The sequence below is a fragment of the Canis lupus genome, chromosome 29 (genome assembly GCF_003254725.2).
Source record: "Canis lupus dingo isolate Sandy chromosome 29, ASM325472v2, whole genome shotgun sequence".
Taxonomy (NCBI): domain Eukaryota; kingdom Metazoa; phylum Chordata; class Mammalia; order Carnivora; family Canidae; genus Canis; species Canis lupus.
This window is the reverse complement of record NC_064271.1, coordinates 12,096,735-12,121,845: the sequence shown is the minus strand read 5'-3', so window position 1 is coordinate 12,121,845 and position 25,111 is coordinate 12,096,735. Positions and strand designations below refer to the sequence as shown.

The following is a 25,111-nucleotide window of genomic DNA, read 5'->3' as shown; positions in this document are numbered from 1 at the left end:
AAAATATGCCAGAATATTAATAGTGATCAGTGGGAATAGGTGAGATTTTTTCCTTGTATGTAAAATATTTCCAAATCTTCCATTCGGGTATGTATTATTCTTAAAATTAGAAGCAAATTAGTGTCAGAAGGAAAATGATTCAAATAGCTGCATAATTAACAAGAGTTTTAGAAAATGCTATAAAAATTCTTCCTTTTGACCGAAGTCTGTTACAAGTCTTTAGGAGGCAGGGCAGCCCGGGTGGCTCAGCGGTTTAGCGCCGCCTTTAGCTCAGCCCAGGGTGTGATCCTGGAGACCCAGGATCGAGTCCCACGTCGGGCTTCCTGCATGGAGCCTGCTTCTCCCTCTACCTGTGTCTCTGCCTACCTCTTTCTCTCTATGTCGCTCATGAATAAATAAATTTTAAAAACTTAAAAAAAATAAATAAGGGGATCCCTGGGTGGTGCAGCGGTTTAGCGCCTGCCTTTGTCCCAGGGCGCGATCCTGGAGACCCGGGATCGAATCCCATGTCAGGCTCCCGGTGCATGGAGCCTGTTTCTCCCTCTGCCTGTGTCTCTGCCTCTCTCTCTCACTGTGTGCCTATCATAAATAAATAAAAATTTAAAAATAAATAAATAAATAAATAAATAAATAAATAAATAAATAAATAAATAAAATTAACAAGTCTTTAGGAAGCAAAAGGAAAGCTGATACAGTCTTATCTCTAGGTTAAGGGAATGCTCAGTGGGTTGTTAGATATGAAGATCTTCATATATATGTAATTTTATAGAGTGAATTAGATCAATATATTATTATACCATTATGTGATAAGGTCTACAGTCTCTTTAGTTGCAAATGGGTTGAAGTAGCCAGGGAAAAAGGCGAGATGTTTAAAGTCATATCCATATTTTTGTCTAGTCTTAGAATAGTATTTTTCAGAAACTTTATTAAGGATATGGATTTACTTTTAGGATTCTATTTCAGTTTCTTTGTCTTTTGTTCACATTAAAATTAGGGTTATGAGTTAAAAACATTTTAACAAGATATTTTAAATATCTTTTCTCAGCTTTCTTATCAAGTCTGATGCAAAATTGTGGTGAAGACCTAGGTTTTAGTTCATATCTCCTTTGCCCAGGCAGTGAGTCAGTTAGGCAGATAACGGAAAGCCTATTTTACAGAACATTTGCAAAGCAAACAACATTTTGCCAGGTTATAGCTAATTCTTTGTTGTAATCGTGGGAAAACCTAATGTTTTTGTGATCATTGCAATCAAATCCCAAAAATGTCTGTAAAAATAATCACAGTAACTTAAATACAATCTGTTTTTTAAATACTGGTCAGCAATATGTAATGGATTGTAATTTTGTTATTTATTTTAGAAGTATACATGCCCCCTGCAGAAGAACAACAGGAAGTACCCCCAGGTATGACATTTTGCTAGATGTACTGCCTTTTCCTTTTCTGTTTACTCTAGAATATACTGTTGATACTCACATAGCTCTATGAAATCAGTCTATGAAGAGCAAAAATCCTGAGAGAAAGATTAATTATACCAAAATTCAAAAAGAAGATTATCTGTGTTTTGATCAGTTGAGCCAAAGTAAAGGGAAATACACATCAGATTCAGTCTAGTACATGTTTGTTGAGCTAGAAAGTGAGGAGCATTAATGATCAAAGTAACATGATCTTTGCCTTTATAGATGGTAGTTAGTAGTAGTAGTAGTAGTAGTAGTAACTAGGTGGGGCTTTTTCCTTTTTTTATTTTTTTCTAATTGACAAGCTAATTGATGGAGGATATGGAATCAGAACTGCCTTAAGATGGAAGTTTAATAGTGCATTATTTTGTGACTGTCTTCTTCCGTTCTCCATTTCCATGAGCGCATCTTAGTACCCTGGGTGATCCCAACTGGCTCCCTAGGCCTTGGCAGTACCTGAAGTCTTCCAGCCCACTGAGTTAATCCATTTCTGTACTTTTCTCTCCCCTCTACCACATGTCCCTCTCATCAGCATTGAATTCAGAGAATGGGAACACCATTTTACAAAGGACCAAATCCTTTGTTTTCAAATGGCATTTTAGAGATGACATTAACTCTACCTATAAAATGAACACACAAGCCTCCTGTTCTTATTGTGGGAAAAAAAAAAAACATGTTTTTGTAAAGAGAGAAACTTCCAGTACCTCTGTCCTAGGTGTATTTCTTCCTGCTTCTGTATTTTATTTCTGTTTTCTTTCTTTTTGTGTCATTTATTGGTTGACTTTTTGCTCATATTTTTTACATTATGCTTACTGTGAATTTTGTAGTGATGATGTGCATTACTATTTGTGCTTTTGGTAGAAATAATTATAACTGCCAAAATCTACTGAGTAACAAATTTCAAGGAAAAAAATGACTTTTATAATCAAAGAATATTTTTAGTTCTATACCCCAGCTCATCTGTGCTTATGTCACGATTGGTGAGATGTTTCAGGGTTTTGTCATACCATGTACATTTATAGTACTAGGTCTAAATACTTAAGAGAACTGAGCTGTTGGTATTATAATGTGAATGAGAATAGAAATCCATGGAGAAATTGGTCTTTTACATGATGAATACTGAGCAGGTGTGTGTATTTGGTGTTTAGGAAAGGTGCAGAGAACAGGGAGAGCCAATGTTTCTATCCTACATTTATGATTTCTTTTTTTGTTGCATGGCAATTCGCAGAGGGCCTCGTTTTTGCCTTGAGGAGACAGAGCAGGCTACTGAATTAGCATTTTGATTACTGTCCATGCCTTTAAAGAAAATTGTCTTATATGTATTTTTAAAAATAATGAGTCTTTACAACATTGACTCTTTCCTAGTTACAGTTCATATTTTTTAATATTGACCTGATGTTAGTGGAAGTATAAAAGGTAATCCTGTTTTCTGGCTAGAAATCTCTGTGCTTTTACTTTCATATTTTATAAGCTGAGCCTAAGAATTTCCTTGGCATATAAATATAAAATACCTAAAGGTTGAGGTGCTGGAATAATAAGCTGCTTTTTTAGATGAGGTGTTTAACAACCGAAGCCCATAAAAATGAGGATTTGATTAATATGCATTCTTACTGACATACAACGAGCTTTCAATAAATGGTGACCGTGGCAATTTTTGTTTAGTAATTAATTCACCTGATCTTTGAGGTGGATCAAGAGAAGTTAAACCCTGAAAGGCCTGCTCAGAAAGTTATAACCTGTAATTTGGTGTCATAAAAATTTGATTGACCCACTGCACAGTTATGGTGTGACCTTGCCAAAGAGACTGTAAGGCCAAGAGTTATTTTTAATGATTGCACTTGGTTTACTTATTTCCCATTATTTTCATAGTCTTACTTATATTACAACTTCTTTTATTCAGTCTTACGAAAGAATAATAGTTGAAACTCTATATTCATGATCTTTTGATACAGTAAGCTCACTGCTTTTATATTATCTGTGTGATTACAGAAGCTGCAGGAGTACTGATGGTAGGGCCTGTCTTCTTCTTTTTTTTTTTTTTTTTAAGGTTTTATTTATTTATTCATGAGAGAGACAGAGGCAAGCAGAGACAGAGGCAGAGGAAAAAGCAGGTTCCATGTAGGGAGCCCGATATGGGACTCGATCCCAGGACTGTGGGATCATGCCCTTAGCCAAAGGCCAGACGCTCAACCACTGAGCCACCCAGGCGTCCCAGGGCCTGTCTTCTTACTTTTCAATTCTCCTAACCTTTTAGGCTTTAAGAATCTGTTATTCGGTGGAAACTTTAATTAAGGACCTCTGCAACATGCTAGCTATTAGTTCACTTTTTTCTGGCCCATGGAATCTAACTGATGATTACTTTGCCTTCCCTGATCATTCTAAGACTAGGTTATACTGTCTTAATATTGCTTATTAAAAAGTTCACAATAATATACTTCTGGGTATGATATAACCCCACAAAGTGGGAGCTCTCTTGATTCACCTTTGTATTGAGCTACACACGAGGGCCCAGTGAATGCTAACATTTATTAAGCATTAAGCATTATGTAGATGCTCTTCTAAGCACATTACCTGAATTTACTCATTTAATATTTCCAGTTACCTAAGAGGTAGACATGCTGTTATCTCCCATTTTACAGACAAGAAAACTGAGACATAACAAAGTGAGTCTGAGAGCTGACAGGTGGCAGAATGAAGACTGCCCCTTGCATACTAGCTCCAGAGTTTACACTCTTGGACTCTGTGCTCTAGAGGATTTTTCATAAGGCCTCTTTTTCATAAGAGTTCTGAGAGCTGTTTTGGTGGGGTAAAACTAGAGAGATCATACTATTTATCTTCCTCTTTGTATACATTAGTACTTCACCTAGGACCTGGAAGTATTGAAGATTAAGAATTATTGTAGAAAAATAAGTTGTCCAGTAGCTTGTATTTTGTCATCGTTTGTTTATATTTGTAAATTTATTAGTACTTTGCTCTTGACAAGGATGTAAAAAGTCAGTCCCAAGAATTGATCATTCTGATCATTTTGAATACCAGATATTTTTAAAAATTCTTTTTGTGATCCATGCTCCTTTAGTGGGCTTTTACCTTTCTCCTCAAACTCAGAGTTTTATTTGAAATCATAGAGTGTGTGATTCTAGCAATATGACAATAAATGTGCATAGCACAAATTGATTCACTTACGGAGAATCACTTACAAAGTTCATCCAAGTAAAATTTCCTGCCAAATAGTACGTTAAGGCTGTTTCACTAACTGGTGCCATTAACAATTTTTTCTGTCATACTATGCCAGAAAAAAAAAGTTAATGTTATGTTTTATGGTGATAATCATATTACACAAGATGGAAATATGTGAGCATCAGTGTTTCTGCTGCTGTTCCTATCTTCTGAAAATGGAGATAACATCTGTAACTCATCTCACTGTGGACTGGTCTAGCAGTGATGATGGTTTCACTCTGCTGCACCTGTGCAAACTTTCACTCATGCCTCCCCTTGTCACCAAGCATTTCCTAACATGATCACTAAGGCACCTAGCCAGCCTTAGTCTTGACAGCACTAGAGGTCTTGGTTTATGTTAATAAGTGTCTAATATGAATGTTACTGTTGTAGATTTCACCATTTATGCAAGAAGTACGTATTAAGCATCTGCCCTGGGCAAAGAATATACTTGAACAATATAGGCCTACACCATAGTGGTTCATAGTCCTGTGGGCGTGTAACAGAGTAAAACAACCAACTATAATGTCATTAATTATATACCAGTGTGGTATACAGGACAGCACAGAGAAGGAGGGATAACTGACTCAGCTTGGGAGCAAGGGTGTGGAGAGTACATTTGGCCTCCCATGTGTCCTTGTACTGGGGCTGAGTTTAGAGGTGCTGTCAGAAGTGACTGGAGTTGGTAGGTGGGGAGCAGAGGAAGCAAGCGCTTGTTGAACAAGGACCAGGACAGTGTGCCATGTAAAAGTGTAGGAAGACGAGTGGAAAAAGACGCAGGCGTCACTACCTGGAGTGTACCGTCTATATGTTTAAAAATTTGAATCTGGGCCTAAGGATGGCAGGAGGCCACTGAAAGATTCCAAGCAGAGGAGTCACACGGTCAGATCCAGATCTGAAAAGAGTAGTCCAGGAAGGAGAAGGTGGAGACTAGGAAGGGTGCAGATGTACTGATCCAAGCTGGAGACAGCAGAAGCTTCAGCTGTGGTGCAAGGACTGGCAGGGTGGACTCATGGGGATTGGAATTGGAAGCAATTTGTAGGGAAGAGAGGGTTGATTAAAGGGAAGAGTTGAGGACGATTCCTGTGTTCCTGACCTGAATGAATAAATGATCAGCTCTCTACCCACTTATTGAAGGCAGGAGGAAACAGAGTAGTAGAGGAGGTGACTGGCCCGATTTCAGACATAACTAGGTTTGCAACTCAGTGGACCACTTCTGAGTAGGGTCGTCTTTAAATATTTAGGAGCATATATTTGGGTCATTCAGAATTGTAACCAGGCTGCTAGTTTATTTGCCCTTTTACCGGTGCTCATCATTATACTTCGAACAGCTTCCCACAATCTCAGATAGGTTTGATCGCACAGGTTACAGCAACCATGAGCTCATTCCTCTCATGATCTAGCTAACTGATAAATTCTGAGGGAAGCCAGAGTCAAACACATTTGTAAAAACGTTTTTTGTTGAGGTGTAACTAACACACAGAGACACATCACTTGTTGAACGCACGGTTTAATGAAACTGTGTGCTCCATTTTCCATGTGATCCATTCCTGCACCCACTACTCAGCATGCCGCGAGCACTTCAAAACTCTCTCCTTCCTCCCGCTCAGTCACACCCCCACATCCCCACCAGCAGTAACTGTTCTCATCTGTATCACCACTGATTGGTTTGCTTGCTCTTGAATTTGATAAAATAAAACCATAAGTAAACACACACAAATTACATGCATACTTTTTTGGTGACTATTTGTTGTTGCTCAACATCATGGCTGAGTTTCATCCACTTGGTAGTGTAGAGTAATTTGGTTCTATTCATTGCCTTTTACTATAAATACACTACATTAAAAAAAATCCATTCTACGTTGATAGCTATTGTGAATGTTTCCAGTTTCTGGCTGTTATGAAGAAAGCTTCTGTGAATAATCTTGTGCATGTCTTTTGTATATATTCATTTCTGTTGGATATATAAAAGTATACATATGATTTCTAGTTACTTCACATTGAGCACCAAATCTGCTTGTATAAAAATTTCTGAATATACATGTACACACACACATAGGTAAGTAGGTAGATAGATAGGAAGGGAAGTAGGAAGGATCATAATCCAGATTTAGAAAATATATCAAAATTTGGCTGGGCCTTTATGTGCACCATCTTCTTTTCTACTCGAATTGTAACATCTAATGCTGTAATAGGAAAATCAATCAGATACTAAACTTGGAATGAGAAAGTAGTTGTAAAAAATTGGACAAGAATGACTTTTACATATACTTTTTTTTAACCCATTTTTATTGTCAGTAACATTAGAAACTGACATGATTATATTAAAATAATGTATTTTAACTGCAATTTACAGTATCTTATTGCTCCATGAAAATCCTTCCTATATTTGCTTTTTAAACACCATGCTAGATTTTCTTTCTCTATTACATTTCTTATTAATACAGTGAAAACACTGATGAGAGAAAGAGAGTTAACGCTTGTATTTCTCAAAAGATTGAAATTCTGAAATTTAGTTATAATTCTCAGATGCTCTAAGAAGCTTAAGTTTTCATCAGCAGCTTCACAAGTTAATTCCCAGGGACTTCTCTGGGTAGTTAATCACTGTTTAACGAGTTGCCCTTAAAAACAACAATAGCACATAAAAAGCATTTACTTCTGTCGGTGGGTTTTTTTTTTTTTTTAAGTAGAATGGAAATGAAGCAGTTTCACAGTCTGTGTCTAGTTGGTCCTTTAATTTAGATTTCCCCTTATTTTTGCAGATACGTAAAGCTTCAAAAAGACTGCCCCCACTACCACAAGAGGACCAGCCTAACCATACGCTCCAAAAGATGGCTGTGATAGATCTTGTGACGCAATTACTGAGCAGACCAAGATCTTTGGGAATGAACACTAAAGATGTTTTCAATCGATCATAGTCCACTGGCATTTTAGTGTATTTTTTTAGAACCAAAAATTACACGTAATGTTACATTCCTGCATGTCCGTTTTTGATAACATTAGTGAATCCTTTGGTTTTCTCTTCTCTTTTTGTCACACAGCTTTCGATCTTACCTACATTTATGTGTGTTTTTTCAGATAATAGTTGATTATATTGACAATGTAGCAGCAATTGTCTTGGCAGGGTTTTTATATATATATATATAAAATATATATATATATATTATATATATATATTACTAGTAATTACTCCTAAGTCTGTTGGACTGACCTGTGTAAACTGCATAAACGTGATTTCAAAGCCATGAAGAGTGCCCGGCTGTTGCACTCGGAGGAACACTACTCGCTGTCACCATTAGCTGTGAAGATTTGAGTTGTATATATCTGCACTGATATCATTCTAAGACATTTCTACATTAGCTTTGAGTATTCAGGGGAAAACTCAAATTTTGAGATTGCTGTAGCTGTTAGCTCATTGATTAGAAAAATTTAATATTTTGGTGAAAGTCTTAAGTTATCATGGTTAATTTATTTTTTCAAATCGAGGGGGGAGAAATTTAAATTCCTTGCTAGAATATAGACAAAAGGAATGGCCTGCTCTGTCATGCAAAAATGCTGTTTGGCACCTCATATCAATCGTATAATAGCTTTGTCCCTTTAGTATTTGTTTAAATTTTAGAAAGTCTTTATAAATTACCGGTGCACATCTTAAAGATTGCTCTGCCTTTGGCTAATTAAAGTAATGCCCTCACAACACTGAAGACAGCGAAGTGATCTTACTAAAGAAGGATGCCTCTAGCTGGATTGATTTAGGACGTGTGAAAAGCACTCACCAAGCCACATACCTGCTGCTGTTTGCAACGTATGAGCCTTTTCTTTTCTATCCTGAAGAGTTTCTTCTATTTTTCATGTGGTTTATTTTGGCTCAGAAATAGTTGCTGTGATGAAAATACTCATTTGTTAGAAAGATGGCAGTGACATCATTTTGAAAGGACCATGAACTATTTAAAACAACAACAACAAACCCGTAAAGAGGTCATTTCATTTCCATGTCAGGGATAGCTCTTGATTATATTAACATTGTTTTAAGATAAGATAACTTTTCCCCCCTGCTTTTAGGGTTACAATCCAAGGGATTTTATATTTTTATCATTATAGATCATAGTTACAATGTAGTGAGTTATGCATGCTGACCCAATGTGTAGTGAAATCCAGAAGACTGAGTTACTAAGAAAAGCAATAATTTTCTAAAACTGTGATATGGGTAATATAGAGTTGCTACTCAAATTCTAATAAAGCTCTTAATTCTAATATTGTGAATTATAGAACACTACTTTTTATAAAGCCTTATTTTTTTAGGGAAACTTAGGAATGACATAGAACTGATAAATGAAAAAAAAAATAAAAATAAAAAAAAAGAACTGATAAATGAATAAAATTTTGCTGGATTTTTGTATATAATCATCTCTAGAATCTGGAAACTGAGGATTCATTATGCTGTGGTCAACGTCAAATACTTTTTAATTCCAAATATCTGAACTAATGAGCCTTGTCTTCACAAATACATGCCAAGCTGGGCAACATCAATGGATTTTCTAAAAATAATGTAACTGTCTTCTGTTCAATGTGATTTGAGTGCAATAAAATGCAGAATTCTTCTCTATATTGTCATTATTTTGAAGTATTATTTTGTTATGTAACAAAATCAGTTCATTTTGTACTTAATGAGTATTTTAGAATATTATAGTATCTTTAATGACAAATCACAAAGATGTACCTTCAACCTTCTCTTAACCTCTTTCTAATAGGTAATGTTTATTTTGTTTAACATGTACTTTTATGGTGCATTGCTGGGGGCCAGATTAAAATGAACTAGTCCCTGCATCCATCTTTTGTAGGTGTTTATTCAGCACCTAGAGTTTTGGTAATTCCCTAGTGTGACAAGCCCCCTCCCCTACACCCTCCCAATCCCCCGTGACCATTGTCCCATGAGGACATGAACTCCATTGTGGTTGAGAAGATGAAAGAGTCTGAGCAGGTGGAAGGGCCGGAAAGGGTACAGCAAGTTCTCTTTCAATCTTCATTCTCTGGGCAGAAAAGGGAGAACTAGACAAGTAGGGAAGAAGCCTCTGGGTTCCTAGACAAGTATTGTTTTCTCCTCCAACATGCCTGGAAGAAACATTAAAAATAAAGACTTTAAACTCACTTACTCAGAATACACAGACCCGCTTCTATGGATTGCATTTCCTCTGCTGAGTGCTTTGTGTGTTAGGGAGTTGAGTTTTCCCAGTAGATGGGGCTTATACCTGCTTGCAGACAAGGAACTGAGGATCAGAAAGGCCGAAACACCTGCCAGCCGTGGTCCTTCATGGTATTCTGAAGTGAGCACAGGGCAACAGGTGGAAGGTGGAAACAGTTGGTAGGAGGCCAGAGTGCAGGGGGGAGAGCAGGTTGGAGATAAGTAATAGTCCAGGTGACAGTGGGAGAGCCTGAGCTCAGGAAATCCTGGCAGAGACAGAGAAAGAGACAGGAAAACTGGCCGAGTGGGCCATCACTGGGGAAACAGAGCCCTAGGTCTGGGTCTTGGGAAGTCACAGATGCCAGTGTGTTGAGGACCTTGTGAGGATACTAGGCCTGGATGGAAGTTAGCTTTGGACGTATGTTGAGATTCAAGAACTGGTCAGGAAGCAGATAGGCACAGTAGCTGGCCCATCATAGAGTTCTGGATATTTGAATTCACAAAAGTGATTTTCTTTAGTGGTTTATAATAATTTTTGAACAACTAAGATCCCATCCTTTTAAGTAAGGTTTTCCTTATTCAGAAAGGGAGAAAAAAAAGGAAGTTAGTACAGTTAGAGATTGTATAACATATTTCTTCTTGGATACGAGTGCTTTAACACTAAGTATGAGTTACAAGTGAACCTGTACACGGGTAATTTTCAGAATTGGGCTGAGCATATAGCTCCCTTTAACTGCCCATTATTGGAACATACAGTGTGTGATTAGAGTATTATTATAAATCAGTCTTACATGTTCTGTGACCTTTGGCAAGATTCCTGAGCCTTAGTTTCTGTATCCATAAAATGAAAACTACCTCCCAGAATTGATTGAGTTGGATGGGATCATCTGCAGTAAGTATTTAGAACAATCTCTGGCTCCCAGTAAGCATCCAACAAGTCATTTTCTTCTGGAGCATGGCCAGGTCCACATGGGATCTCCCAGGGAAGCATGTGTACAGAGAATAAAGTAGAGCAGAATAACACTTTACTATTTAGCTGTGCAGGGAAGCTGGATCTCTTAGAAAATGCCTTTACTTAAGCTACATTTAAGCACTGAAAATCAGGGGCTGAAATTCCTGCTCTGCTCATTTGCCCATATCCAAACACTAGTCACAGATGTCAGCACGTTGATGTGAAGTGAGGGACAGAATGGGACATGAGACAGCTTTTGCCCAGAGCTGGGGAAGTTTGGACTGGATCTTCTTAGGTCAGGCTCATTGCCCTATCGAAAATCCTGCTTTGGAGGAGGAAGAAAGATGGTGGCCCTTGTTCCTGGGAGCGTGCCTGGCCAGGGCCCTCCCACACATATTTAAAATGTGACCAATGCAAACCACTCCTTATTTCTCCCTTGGGGGCGGGAGGATTTGTGGAGAGCCTCAAACTCCTCTTTGTGCCTAGCACCCATCTGTTTTCTCTAGTCAAGTTAAAACTTGCATTTTGTGCTTGTGTTCTCAATTTACACGAGCCACATGCCAGGTGACAGATTACTGGAGGATGTGGAGGGTCACAGCCCTCCCGCAGGCACTGCTGATACCACTCGTACGACTCCTCGAGGACCAAGATTGTCAGTGTTTTTCCTCAATCCTGTATCCTTGATGCCTACGAGAGCGCATCCTGTTAAATGATGCACTGCCTACCTTTCTGATAAGGAGGTTAAAGTTAATAAGACCAGAAATCCTAGGACATTCAACAGAGATCTAGAAGGGCTTTTTTGGTTGTGTTTTTAAATATCCCGTGTACCTCCTGCAGCACTGGCAGGAAGTGTGTGGTGGTCAATTTTATGAAGCCCACTCTTTGCAGGAGGCAAAACCTGCAGGTCCCTATCCCCTGTTTCCCTTTTAGAAAAGGTAGAGAAGGGCTCTGTGGGAAGATGATAGGCTTTGGAATGATGTAAACGCCTGACCTTGATACGTTGGGCACTCTGCTTTCTCAGCCTCATCTTCCCCCTTTGCACAGAGGGAGATAGACCTTCCCATGGGGTGACAGGAGGCAGGAGGCAGGTGTGATGTGTTTACACCGATCCTGGCACGCTGCAGCTTCCTGAGTTTGTTTCCGTCCTCTCACCGGGTATCTTGAAAACTCTTGACCTATGAAAATCACTTCCTTGTGTCAGAAGCCTGCTTCAGATTTACTTGTCACTTCCCCAAAATGAAATATTTGATAGGAATATTTCCCTGAAGGAAACCAGGGAGCAAAGAAATTGAATGTTCTGTGATTGTACCCCTGATCTGACCCCACAGCCCTGTCTACTATAGGGGAAGAACGGAGTTTCCCAAACTCTGCCCTATCCTGACTCCAACACATCCGTCTATACATGTGTTCCTAGAAATACTCAAATTTAAATAAGTATCTACTGGAGCTATAATCAGCTGGTCTACCTTGAAAATTAGCTAGACCCAAACTTAGATTAAACAATAGGCCAGATCTGAGATCATGCAGAAATGAGGTTATAAGCTCATAGGTCATGTACCATAGTTTTCCATGTAGGGTGGATGTTGTTTGGTTCAGGCTCTGGGTGGATTTCACTGCACTGAGTCGCATTCGTGCAAGAGACCCTGTGACTGTGATTTACTTAGCAAGAGGGTGACACAGGTCTGCTGTCTGACATATCTCGGCTCCTTAGTACCTGGGCTCAGTGCAGGCACCCTTAGTGGGCTGCCTGTGTATGTGTGAAGTCCTTAGGGAAATGAGACTGGTGTCACCCCAGTGAGGGCAACATGTTGCATTTCTTTAATTCAGATGAGTCTGATCTTAATATTTTGTAACAAACTTGATGTGTAAAGAAGTCAGGGTTTAGGAAAATGGAATTCCATGCCCAGAAATAGTTCTCTTAAATTATATTTGCTCGCATTCATTTAAACATGGTCCTATATTTTGAGATAATGAGTGACGACTCTCACAATACTTATTTTGTTTTGTTTTTACTTTTCAGAAACAAATAGAAAAACAGATGATCCAGAAATAAAAGAAAAAGGTGAGATCATCAAATAAACTGCCTTTCAAATATACATAGGAAAAAAGTCATCATGCTGTTCATGAATAACATGATGGCTTTATTTTATATTGCCAATTAAAAGAAATTGCCTGTGGGTTTATTAGTTCAATGATTTTATCAACAAACATTTATTAATATTTACATAAACATTAAGAGCCAAGGCTCTAAAGAGGTTGCCTGGCTTCTGATCCTGGTTTTGCCATTCATTATATGTGTGTCTAAGAATTCCTTGCCCTGTGTGGCTTAGTTTCCTATCTGTGATGTGAGAATAACATAGTACCAGGTTCAGGAACCAGAGGACTCCTGTTTCTACAATAGTAATTAAATGAAAATACGTGTAAAGTATTTAAAGCAATGTATAGTGCAGGGAAAGCACTTAGGAAATGTTAAATTTTGTTGTGTATGTTAATATCCATGCCAGGAATAGAGATCCAGAGATAACTAGAACATGTTCTCTTTACAAGGACCTCTCAATTGTTGGCAGGACATGTAAACAAGGTTACACATCCATATCGAAAGAATCATAATTGCCTTCCCACAGTTGATTACAGTGGGATTCTAATAAATTAAATAATCCAGAATTTTAATTCAGCTCTTACAGAGTTCCTCAACTTATTCAGAGTGAGGAACTGAGTTAAAAAAAATTATATAGGTGATCATGAAATAGTGCTTATGCATTTTTTTCCATATTCCAGTTCTATTTACTCTTTCCAATCATTGACCTTTTTATTTTTACATATTTAATTCAAGCTTAGATAATAAGAATCTCTAAATAGTAAGTAAGGCTACTAATTTTATCCTTCACAATTCTTTTTTTTTTTTTTTTTACATCATGTAATTAATTATTTCATCATGATAATGTAGTCTTCAATCCCCATCCCCCCACCTCCCTCCCTTCTGGTAACCATCAGTCTATTCTCTATAGTTAAGTCTGTTTCTTGGCTTCTCTTTCTCTCTCTCTTTTTTTCCTTTGGCTCATTTGTTTCTTACACTTTCCACATGAGTGAGATCATATGGTATTTGTCTTTCTCTGATTTATTTCACTTAGCATCCATTATATTCTCTAGCTCTATCCACGTTGTTGCAGATGGCAAGATTTCATTCTTTTTTATGGCTAAATAATATTGTATTGTATATATGCCACATCTTCTTTATCCATTCATCTATTGATGGACACTTGGGCTGCTTCCACAGTTTGGCTATTATAAAGAATGCCGCTATAATATAAACATAGGGGTGCATGTATCCCTTTGAATTAGTGTTTTTGTATTTTTGGGGTAAATACTGTGTGATTACTGGATCATAGGGTAGTTCTATTTGCTTTTAATATCATTGGAATGATAACATCTTTAACGATTAAACATTACAATTTCAGAAATGCCTTTAATTTTTTGTGATGAAAGCAGTGTGTGCGTTTGAGAAGATATTATAGTACATAACATGTTATAATATCCACAATGTATGTGGTCTTGGTGTATAATTACTTGAGCACACAGAGTTGCTGGCCTCTGGCTGTAATTTTGTAATCCGTAGGCTGGGAAGTAGGCATCTAGTCATTTGTTTTTTCCCTCCTGACTAGTTGCATTTAACTTTTTATGAAAGTAATACAGAGAAAGGGTTTTAAAAGTGTGACTTTTAATGAAAAACAGCAGTCTTGGGATGCCTGGCTTGCTCAGTGGTTGACCATCTGCCTTCAGCTCAGGGCATGATCCCAGGGTCCAGGATGGAGTCCCCCATCGGGCTCCTACATGGAGCCTGCTTCTCTCTTTGCCTGTGTCTCTGCCTCTCTCTCTGTGTGTCTCATGAATAAATAAATAAATCTTAAAAAAAAAAAAAGAAAAAAAGAAAGCAAAACAATCTTTTGCCCCACTAACTCCCTGTCTATGAGTCCCATTCCTGAGGTTCTTTTAGCTCTTTCTTCTGGTACTTACCTACACATTTCTAAACAACTTGCTAATTGTGCAAGTTTCTCATCAGTGTTAGAAACTGTTGGTTGACTTTCATACATAGATGACTGGGATTCTGTGCAGTCATGATGCACGTTCTCCATGCTCCCCCACCTTCCTGACCTTCTAGCACATCATGACATACTCTGATCGTGATAAGTAGGTAGCCCCCTATCCCTGTTGTCCTTCCCCTCATCTCATCTCATTTCATCATGTAGGCATTTTATCATTTCACATCATCATAATGGTAAGTACAGGACAGTAAGATATTTTGAGAGTGAGAGAAACCACATTGATACAGCTTTCAGTACAGGATGTTGTTATACTTGTTCTATTTTATTATTAACTATAATGATTAGCAATAATCTCTTACTGTGCCTAATTTATAAATCAAACTTGATCACAGGTGTGTACGTAGAGGAAAAAACATAGGGTTCGGTACTGTCTGTGGTTTCTGGCATCCACTGGGAGTCTCGGGATGGGTCTCCTGCAGATCAGCAGGGATGACTGTACTGAGAAGAAAACAAAGCACAGAGGAGGATATCCTCAGCTTTTGCTAGAATTGATCACTTCCTCAATTCTAGAATATTCCTTGTCTTAGTTTGCTACTCACCACATCCTCCTGGGTTTTTTTCCTATTCTCTGCTGTGTTTGCTTTTTCTTGGCTTCTTTGGATGGCTGTTCCTCATCTCCCTGACCATCTAGCACTCAAGTGCCCCACGACTCAACCTCAGAGCATTTCTCTGTCTGCACGCTCTCCCTAGGTGATCTTACCTCACATCCCCACATTAAATACCTGTATGCCAAGGATTACCATGCTCGCCTGCAGCCTGGACTCCAGACTGGGGTGTCCCATTGTCACCCAGTGTCTGCCTACGAACCTCGTTGGGACATCTAATAATCACTTCAAACTTAAGTGGTGTCACCTGAATTCCTGACCTTCCTTCTCCAAACCTGCTCCTCTTGTGCCTCCCTGTATTTCCCTCAGCAAATCCTGTCAGTCTTCTCCCCACAACATATCCAGAATTCCACTGTCCCCTGCCCCCAATGTCTGCCACCATCAGCCAGCTCCCAACTACCACTGTCTCTTGCCAGCATTCTTCCAGTTGCCCCCTAACTGGTCTTCCCTCTTCCATCTTTGTCTCTATAATCTTCCTTGATACAGTAGTCACAGTGACCCTTTTAAAACCTAAGCTGTGTCATGTTGCCCGATGCCTCCAGCATCATCATATCTTCCTCAAAATAAAACCTCAAGATGGTTGATAAGCCCTCATAAAATCCATTCTCCCTTCTCCCTCTTCTGGATTCTTCCCCTACATGACGTTCTAGTCTCTGTCTCCTTTGCTCACTCTACTCCTGCTCTGTGGGCTTCCCTGCCAAGCACACACATGGGCCTCAGGGCCTTTGCATTGACTGTTCCCTCCGGGCTGACTCTTCTCCCCCAGAACCCATATGGCCTGCCACCATCTTTGCTCAACTGTGGCCTTCTTCGTGAACCTCCCTAGCCTTCTTATTTAAGGTTAAGACCCCCATACTTTCCCTACCATGTTTCCTTGCCTTGTTTTCTCCATAACTCTTACCACGTGATAATATTTGATAGTTTAATTCTTAAGTATTTATTGTCTGAACCTCCCACTGGAATCAAATTTCCAGGAAGATACATTTTCATCTGTTTTGCTCACTGCTGCATTTCCTGTGCCTGGCACACAGTAGGCACTTAGTAAATTATTTTTTGAATGAATTTCTATTATGTTTTAATTTCGGAGGATTACCATAAACAGTCATTAAAGGGCTCTATAAAACCAAAGCTGAAAAAGTAAGAACCAGACCCCGGTAGAACTCCTAGGTTGGAAATGTGTGGGAAACCCAAAACCTGAGTCAGTGACACTGGAGTAAGAAGACAGCTGTTGCCATCCCTAAAGAAGTGATTACAGGGGTGCCCAGGTGGCTCAGTTGGTTAAGCGTCTGCCTTCAGCTCAGGTCATGATCCCAGGGTGCTGGGATTGAGTCCCACATTGGACTCCTTGATCAGTGAGGAGTCTGCTTCTCCCCCTGCCTCTCCTCCTCCTGCCTGCCTGTGCCCTCTCACTCTCTCAAATAAATAAAATCAAACAAAACAAAACAAGAAGTGATTACATGGTCCCCTCTGTGACCTCATGTGTCTGAGCTCAGTGGATATGTGGATCATGATCATCATATCCATGGTGTCTGGGGCACAGAATGGACAGGTGTTCAAAGTATTAAATACACTTGAACTTTCCGTTTCTTCATCCAGAAATAAGGATAATGATTCTTATGCCTCACAGGATATAATTCAAAAGAGGAAGATAAAGTAGAACTATCTGTAAATAATAAATGCTGTCTGCTACAACTATTACTATCGAAATATCTGGATTCCAGATTGCTTTTGGTTAGCAATTAAATCAGTTGACATGGTGGGTCAGTTGTACATGTGCCAGTTTTTAAATTTGGTTAAAACAGTGCTTTTAAAAGATCTGTATGTACTGTCATCATCAGTTATAAAAGCAAAGGTATTTTTAGCCTCCAAGTACAACACATATAATTAAAGAATAACGGGTAGGATTTTTTTTTTAGATTGAATAAGTTTAGCTGTACAAAAAATTCACTAAAATGATTCACATCATTTTGGCCTCGGATCAGTAGATGTTTCTTGTCTGGCTCCAAGGCAGAGACCACGGAGGTAGTACTGAGGCTGTTCTTGGACCATGTCAGCCCACATCTCACTCTCTGATCCCAGATGCCAACCCCGAGTGTAAAGGAGAAGGGAAATAAAACACATCCTCTTTGTCATTTGTTCTGATTTTCCTGTCTGGTGCTGGTTAGGGAAATAAACACTTTTAAGGAAAATCCTGGTTTCTTAACAGCCCCCTATTTTTACCCTCCTCCTGTGTCTTAAGCAGTTGAGTCAGATTCAGACCTTCCCTACAAATCACCACATTCCCATTACAATGAAATACAGTTACAAATAATTTTTTTTAAAACTCAAGTTTCAGTAGCTTAAACAAGATAGCAGTTTATTACTTGTCCAGGTAAATATCCTAGGACGAGTTTAATGGCTCACTGGGGACCCAGGTCTTCTCTTGCCATTCTGCCATCGTTACTCTATAACCTCATGTTCCAAAAGGGCCGTTTATGTGGCAACCATTATTACCACATCCAGATAACAGGAAGGAAGTGGAGAGAAGGAGTAAACACCTTAGAACTACATTTAACTAGTAGAACATTGGTAAACAAATTCAGGGTGTTCTGGTTCTACAGAAGAAGGAAACATCAAATATTGAGAGGAAGCAAGCAATTAGCAGTGTTGAGCATGCAGTATTTTACTCTTGTTAGCCAAGATATACCCTACCAACATAGTGTAGGGAAAGGATTACTGTTCTATGCTAAAAGGTTCAGTAAATCATCAATGTTTGAAAAAACTACCCATTTTGCATCTTTCACAAAAGCATACACTAATTTATTTGTCCACTTAAATATTTGCATGCTTACTGCATGCCAGATGCTGTCGTTGTAGACAAGTGGATGCAAGTGAGAATAACACAGACAAAATCCTTCATTCATGGAGCTCACATCCCAGTAGGGAGTCCAGCAGCACCTACAAAAATCTGAAATAGAGACAGTATAGGAAACCAAGCAGGAGAGTGTGCTGGAGGGAGATGGGAGATAAGTAAGTAAAGGGAGAAGGTCCCTGAAGAGTTTCGGGATACTATCATAGCAGCCGTGTGAATGATGAGCTAGGAGCACACTGAGCAGAGGAAGAGCTTGTGCAAAGGTCCTGAGGCAGGACAGCCAAGCCTGAGAAACCAGAGCTCCCTGACCAAGCTGAGAGTATATGCCATGCAGTCAGAAAGAAATTCAGGGTCCAGGCCTTGGTAGGGAGTCTGACATTTTCCTCCATGTAGTGGGATGTCATACCCAGTCCATGTGAGTGCCTGAAAATCAGTCTTTCTCATTCGCACATTGACTTATTTGCTTCTGGGAGGTCCACTGCGGTGCTGCTTTTTTAAAAAAAAATTTAACTTATTTATTGGGGGGAGAGAGAGAGAGAGAGCATAGCGGGGGGGAGAGGCAGAGGGAGAGGGAGAAGCAGACTCATTGCTGAGCTGGGAGCCCAGTGTGGGGCTCCATCCTGGGACTCTGGGATCTTGACCTGAGCTGAAGGCAGATGCTTAACTGACTGAGCCACCCAGATGTCCCCACCCCAAAGCTTCTGGCAAAGGTAGAGACAGGGAGAGGGTGGATTGTGGGCATTGGTTCTCACAGATAGTGAACACATGCAAGCCCTACCCCAACTGCTGCTCACAGTGGTGCTGTTCCCTCTTTAGAGGCTCCATTTCATCCTTAGGGAGCTGGGCCTCCTTCCACGCTGCCCTCCATACTCTGTAGAGCTTTGTCCTCCAGGCTTCTGATACTAACAGGACTTTTCCAGTGTGGGGGGTGCTGGGCTCTCTTGGCTGGTTCTTCAGGGAATCCGTGGAGAGAATCATGAACAGCTTTGCTTGCTTGGTTCATCCCACTCCATTGTGGGAACCTGGCAGTTTCTAGCAGGACTAACCAAAATATGTTCACAACTGAAGTACTTTATTGATTGTGAAATGCTGGGATAGTCTTAGACTTAAAAGATATAATGCTCAGTGTTACCCCAGATTCATTGAAAATCCATTGAAATTCATTGTCTCTCTTGGGAATTCCATCCTCTTTTTTACTCAGATTCCTATGGTGCTGTTAACTGTAGACAAGAGAGAAAGGGAAATATTCCATTCTTAGAACATGGAGTGAAAATATGGAATGTATTTTAATAGTTACGCTTTAGTTTTATAGTAATAGAAATGGAGTTTTTTTTAATGTCCATTACAAATTCGTCTCAGGATAAATTATTAGGTTGCCTGATTTTCTGCTTGTGTTATCTCTCCTGAAGCATATTGACGAGGAACTGCTGCTGAGAGTGGAAGATTTTGCTTTTACTTAGAATTAATAATTCTATGTACCGTTTAGAGAATCAGATTTAGTTTATTTTGTTGGAGTCATGGGTTGAAATTGGGCTTATTCCAAAATGGCCCTATTTGGAGGTGCCAGATTCTCAAATTGAATCAGACCATTTATATCTGTTTTAGATAAGGTTGCTATATCAGTTTTTCCCCACTGGATGTCAGCTTTTCCCACATATTCTATATTCCACAACCACAAAAGCTGTGAAAGAAAAGGAATGCAGCGCAAAAATGGCTTACTAAATGTCAAACTCAAACAATTATTTTTATTTATCCATTCATTGCATACATACTGGGTAGCTACTATGTGTCAGGCCCTATTTTAGGCACTGGGGCTAACAGTAAAAACAAAGTCCGAATGCTCACGGTACTTGTAATTTAATGTACGTGTATAGAAGGAGAAGGTTAGATATGTGATTTTTAAAAATTGAAATATAATGGTGATAAGTATGGAAGGAATATAAAATAGGAAAAGACTACAGAGAATGATAGTGGGCTGGGATATTGCTCTGTGTAGAAGCCTCTGGAACAATGATATTTGAAGATGCAGGAAATGAGCTGTGCAGGCATCCTGGGGAAGGGAATCTGGGGGTGCAATAGCAAGCACATCCTTCCATAGTCCCTGAGGAAGTTCGCTTAGCACGTGTGAGGATCAATGAGGAGGCCAGTGTGGCAGGTGGGGAAAGGGGAGGGATAGGAGTGGTGAGATCAAAGGGCTTGCAGGGTCCAAATCACACAGGGCTAGGAAGCCCATCAACCATAAGAATTTTGTATATTATCTCAAGTAGATGGGAAGCCACTGAGAGACTTTGAGCAGGTTACTATGATGTGCCTCACATCTCAAAAGGCTCATTCTGGCTCTGGGGATGCAAGATTGGAAGCAGGGAGACCACTTAGGAGACTCCAAGAGATAATAATGGCTGGGATTAGGATATGGGGTAGCAGAGGTGAGTGGTGGTTAGATTCTCCATGTATTTGTATGTAAAGTCACTAGAATTTGCTAATGGATAGAATATGAGGTATGAGAGAGAAAAGAGTCATAAATGCCTCGGAGTTCCTCAAAAAGATGTGCTTTAGGGCGGCCCCGGTGGTGCAGCGGCTTAGCGCCGCCTGCAGCCTGAGGTGGTCCTGGAGACCCGGGATCAAGTCCCATGTCGAGCTCCCTGCATGGAGCCTGCTTCTCCCTCTGCCTGTGTCTCTGCCTCTCTTTCTCTCTGTGTCTCTCATGAGTGAGTAAATAAATAAATAAATAAATAAATAAATAAATAAATAAAATCTTTATAAAAAATGTGCTTTAACAATTCATTAAACATAAAAGTATGCCACATATGGCTGATTTAACATATATCAAGTGTCAGTTATTAGTTGAGGATCTGTGAGTCTTTAAAGGAATTTGAGAAGCAATAGAATACCCATGCCTGCAAAAAGGAAATGTGTTTTTGGTGTGTATGTGTATGTGTTACAATTGCATTTGAATCAAGGGCTTTTGCTGAAATTTTTCTTTGATTTAAACTAATGCTTAATATCCCATTGTATAATTCATTACAATTAAGGATATGCTTAAACAGTATATTATGTGACTGTCTTTTAGGCATTTAAAGATGCCCTGGTTACTATTTGTATTCTTTTAAAAAGTAATAATCAGTGCCCTAACAAAAACACCAGAGGGCACTAGAAAACAAGTCACATTTATACTAACAGAAATCACATTTGTAATGCAACTTAAAAGGCTGAGAAGATTGTAATATAGCCAGTAAATCAGCTTGATGCAATTAGCACCTTGTATAGATACCTTTGAGTTTTCTGTGATCACAAGGAAAACAGAGATAGAACCAACATGAGCAATAATCAAGCCTCATTAAGAAGTTGTCTTGTTGTTAAAAAAATGTATATGTCGATGAAGTTTTTCCTGGGATTCTTACAGCTGAATGTAACACATTTGAGCAAAGTTGTTCACCATTGTCCTGAGGTTAAAAACTAAACTTATTAGTAGAGCATCTAAAGCTTCTCAGATCTAGCTCCGACTTCTGGTTTTCTCTGTTTGTAGTGCTCTGCTCTTTCTTGCCTCCCCTCTTCACATACACCTGGCAAATTCCTGCTTCTTAGGAATGAGCTTAGAGGTTACCTCTGCTAGGCAGCCTTCCCTGATTACACCCCTATCTGTTACTCCAGTCCAGAAGATGTCTTTTTCCTCTGTCCTCCCAAAACATGCCTGGCCTGTACATTTTTAGCATGAATTTTTAGTTTTTCCCTTAATTTTTAGACAGAAGGCATCTAAAAGGTAGGAATCATGACATCCTTCCCCATCTTGTATTAGTCAAGGTTCTCCAGACAAACAGAATCAACATAATAGGGTGTGTGTGTATAGACAGAGAGACACAGATTTATTTTAAGGAATGGACTTGCATGATTGTAGAGGTTAGCCAGTCCAAAATATGCAGGGTAGGCAGGCAAGCTGGAGACCCAAGGAAGAGTCTGATTGGATGGGGCCCATTTACATTATGGTGGATAATCTGCTTTAGTCCAAGACTACTGATTTAAGTGTTAATCTCATCTAAAAAATATCTTCACAGCAACATGCAGACATATTTAACCAAATATCTGGGTACCGTGGCTTAGCTAAGTTGACACATTAAATTAAACTATCACATCCCTCCAATAAGCACCTAACCATAGTATAATAGGAGTTGAATAAATAATTACCATATGAGAAATGTGATTTAATCCCTTTCCTTTTAATTTACCTCTTCATCTGATGGTGATATTATGAGATGCAAATAGCCCAAATGACAGGCAGAAAGAGTTTATAGACAGAAGTGTCAATGTGTGATTGAACCTTAACCATCTAGAATGTACTGTATTTCATGTTATTTTCACATAGATTCTCATCTAATTCTTATCAAAAAATCTTGTGAGTTAAGTATTTTTTTGCTATATGTAGCCAGGTTTCTTCAAATTTTTTCTTTTCCTTTCCACTATTTGTGATACTCCAATTACATGTTGGGGACTGCATGATAATGTCCTCTAGGTCTCTGAAATTTTGTTCTTTTTTGTTAGCATTTTTTCCCTTGGATTGCATGATTTCTATTGCTCTACAAGTTCAGTGAATTTTTCTTTTGCTATTTCAAATCTGCTGTTGAGCCCATGTGGTAAAATTTTCATTCTAGCTACTCTTCTTTTCAAGTCTAGATTTCCAACTGCTTCTTTTTGATAGTTTCCATTTCACTGTTGAGATTCCGTATCTGGCCACTCATTAATACCATGTTTTTCTTTAAATGTTTATACTTATGTATAATTACCCATTTGAAATGTTTTCTCTAATAATCCCAGTATCTGGGCACACTTGGAGACAGTTGCTACGGACTACTTTATCCCCCTGAGTGTGGGATAGGAGAGTCCTGTTTCTTTGCATGTGTAGTAATTTTAGGCTAAAAGCTAGATTGTATATATAATATGTTGTGGCAACTCTGGATTTTTTTTCCCCCCTGAGGATTTCTGGTGTTAACTTGCCTTGATTCAAACTGAAAAATCCATCTCCCCTGTGATGTGAAGCAGCTGCTTTCTCTGCTCAGGTTTTTGGCTTCCAGCTGCTGTTTTTTTTTTAAGTTCAGCTCTCTGGAGAGTGAGGCAGGAGGTGCCCTGTGCCTGTGTAGTTTAGTTGTCTGCTAAAGATTTGGGCAGGATTCAACTCAGATTTTGGGGCTTCTTTCTGAAATCCACCATCTAAATTTCCAGTTGCTTTGCTAGCCTGAAGTTCTGCTGTCTTATACCTTAAGCCACTAGGACTTCTAATTCCTTCTATGCACACTGGATATGTGTTGAGAAATGTACTCAGGCGAAACACAACAAACTTGCACATTTCACCAGGAGAGTTCCGTCTTTCAAAAGTAGATTTCTAAAGCCCCCAGGAAGGCCCCCAGTGATTTTTGCCTCCTGGTATTCCTGTGCCTCTCTGTGGACCTCTTTCCACTGAATAGGGCTGCCCTGTAGCAATGCAGAATTGACAGAGTATGAATCTCAAGGTTAGCATCACACCTGCTACCGTGTTCTTTGGATCGCTTGCTCACTCTGAAAGGAACTGGCTGCCTTGTTGTGAGAATATATAAGCAGCCTTTGGACATATCTAGGTAGCAAGGAAGTTGTGTAAGATATGAAATGTTTGTGGTTGTTGTAAGCTGCTAGGTTTGGAGGCACTTTGTTTTGCAGCCATATATAACTAGTCCATCCTCATTGAGTTTCCACTTGCTTTTTCACCAGGCTCCCAGGTCTACCCATGAAGATGGGAAGTTATCAGCCAGCCAGGGATGTGTGCCGAGTTTATTCTCAAATTTTGGATTTCAGCCCTTCTGTGGCTCTCTTGCATCCCAAATTTCCCTTTTAAATTTTCATCTGCTCTGCTCTCTTCATGCTGTGATCTGCCCTCTTTAGTGGGGAAGGACAGTTTTCCGATGCTTGACTTGGGGTGGTTGGGAGCAAGCACTCCCCACATACACAAAAAAAGTCACAAACTCACCATTCTTATCCAATGTAGAAACCATCTTTCAAGAATAAATTCTTCTGTGAGCGCCTGGCTGACTCGGTCAGTTAGGTTTCTGCCTTTGGCTTAGGTCATGATTCCAGGGTCCTAGGATTGAGCCCTGCATCATGAGGGAGTGGTGGTAGGGCTGTGGGGGGGGGGGGGGGGAGTCCCTGCTGCTCAGTGGAGAGTCTCTCCCTCTCCCTTTTCCTCTGTACCTCCCCAGCTTGTGTGTGCTCTCCCTGTCACTCTCTCGTGCTGTCCTGTGCACATGCTCTCTCTCTCAACTAAATAAAATCTTTAAAAAAAATAATAAATTCTTCTGTTTATAACTTTCTACCTATCTTTGGTCATTTTCTAGTGCTTTCAAATTTCAGTGACATTTCATTGATAAATTGATTTAAGTCAGTGATAATTTGTTGATTTAATGAAATATGAATATTAACATCCTCTGAATACTAGAGTAGAGAAGCTGAACACCTGAAATGTGTAAGCCATTCTGAATTCCTTTGCTGAAAACTGCCTAGTCAATATCTTTTTTTTCTCATTGGTTTTCAGGATTTCATTAGTATTGATATTAATCCCTTGTTGGATTTATATTGCAAAAATATTTTTCCCAATTGGTTCTTTATCTATTTACTTCAATTACAGTGCTTTATAGATACATAATTGTTGAAACAATAAGTGTTCAAATGAATGCATGAGAGATGTTCTCTCACCTGTTACAATATGTTGAATGTTCCAACAATATCTCCT

General features: G+C 39.2%; 1 protein-coding gene and 1 long non-coding RNA gene across 14 annotated transcripts in view; one reads left to right on the top strand and one right to left on the bottom strand.

The window, feature by feature from the left end:
- Positions 1 to 25,111, top strand: part of ASPH (aspartate beta-hydroxylase) — a 213,038-nt gene that overhangs the window by 86,188 nt on the left and 101,739 nt on the right. For all 13 annotated transcript variants that reach the window (XM_035708219.2, XM_049103940.1, XM_035708218.2 and 10 more), the window contains 2 exons: positions 1,359 to 1,403; positions 12,822 to 12,863. In XM_035708219.2, the coding sequence (XP_035564112.2) occupies positions 1,359 to 1,403; positions 12,822 to 12,863 (87 nt within the window). The remainder of the gene's footprint in view (positions 1 to 1,358; positions 1,404 to 12,821; positions 12,864 to 25,111) is intronic.
- Positions 9,503 to 15,338, bottom strand: LOC112678511 (uncharacterized). Its single transcript, XR_003147622.3, has 3 exons — positions 15,204 to 15,338; positions 11,793 to 11,976; positions 9,503 to 9,779 (listed from the first exon to the last, which is right to left on the bottom strand). It is a non-coding gene; the product is annotated as an uncharacterized LOC112678511 (long non-coding RNA).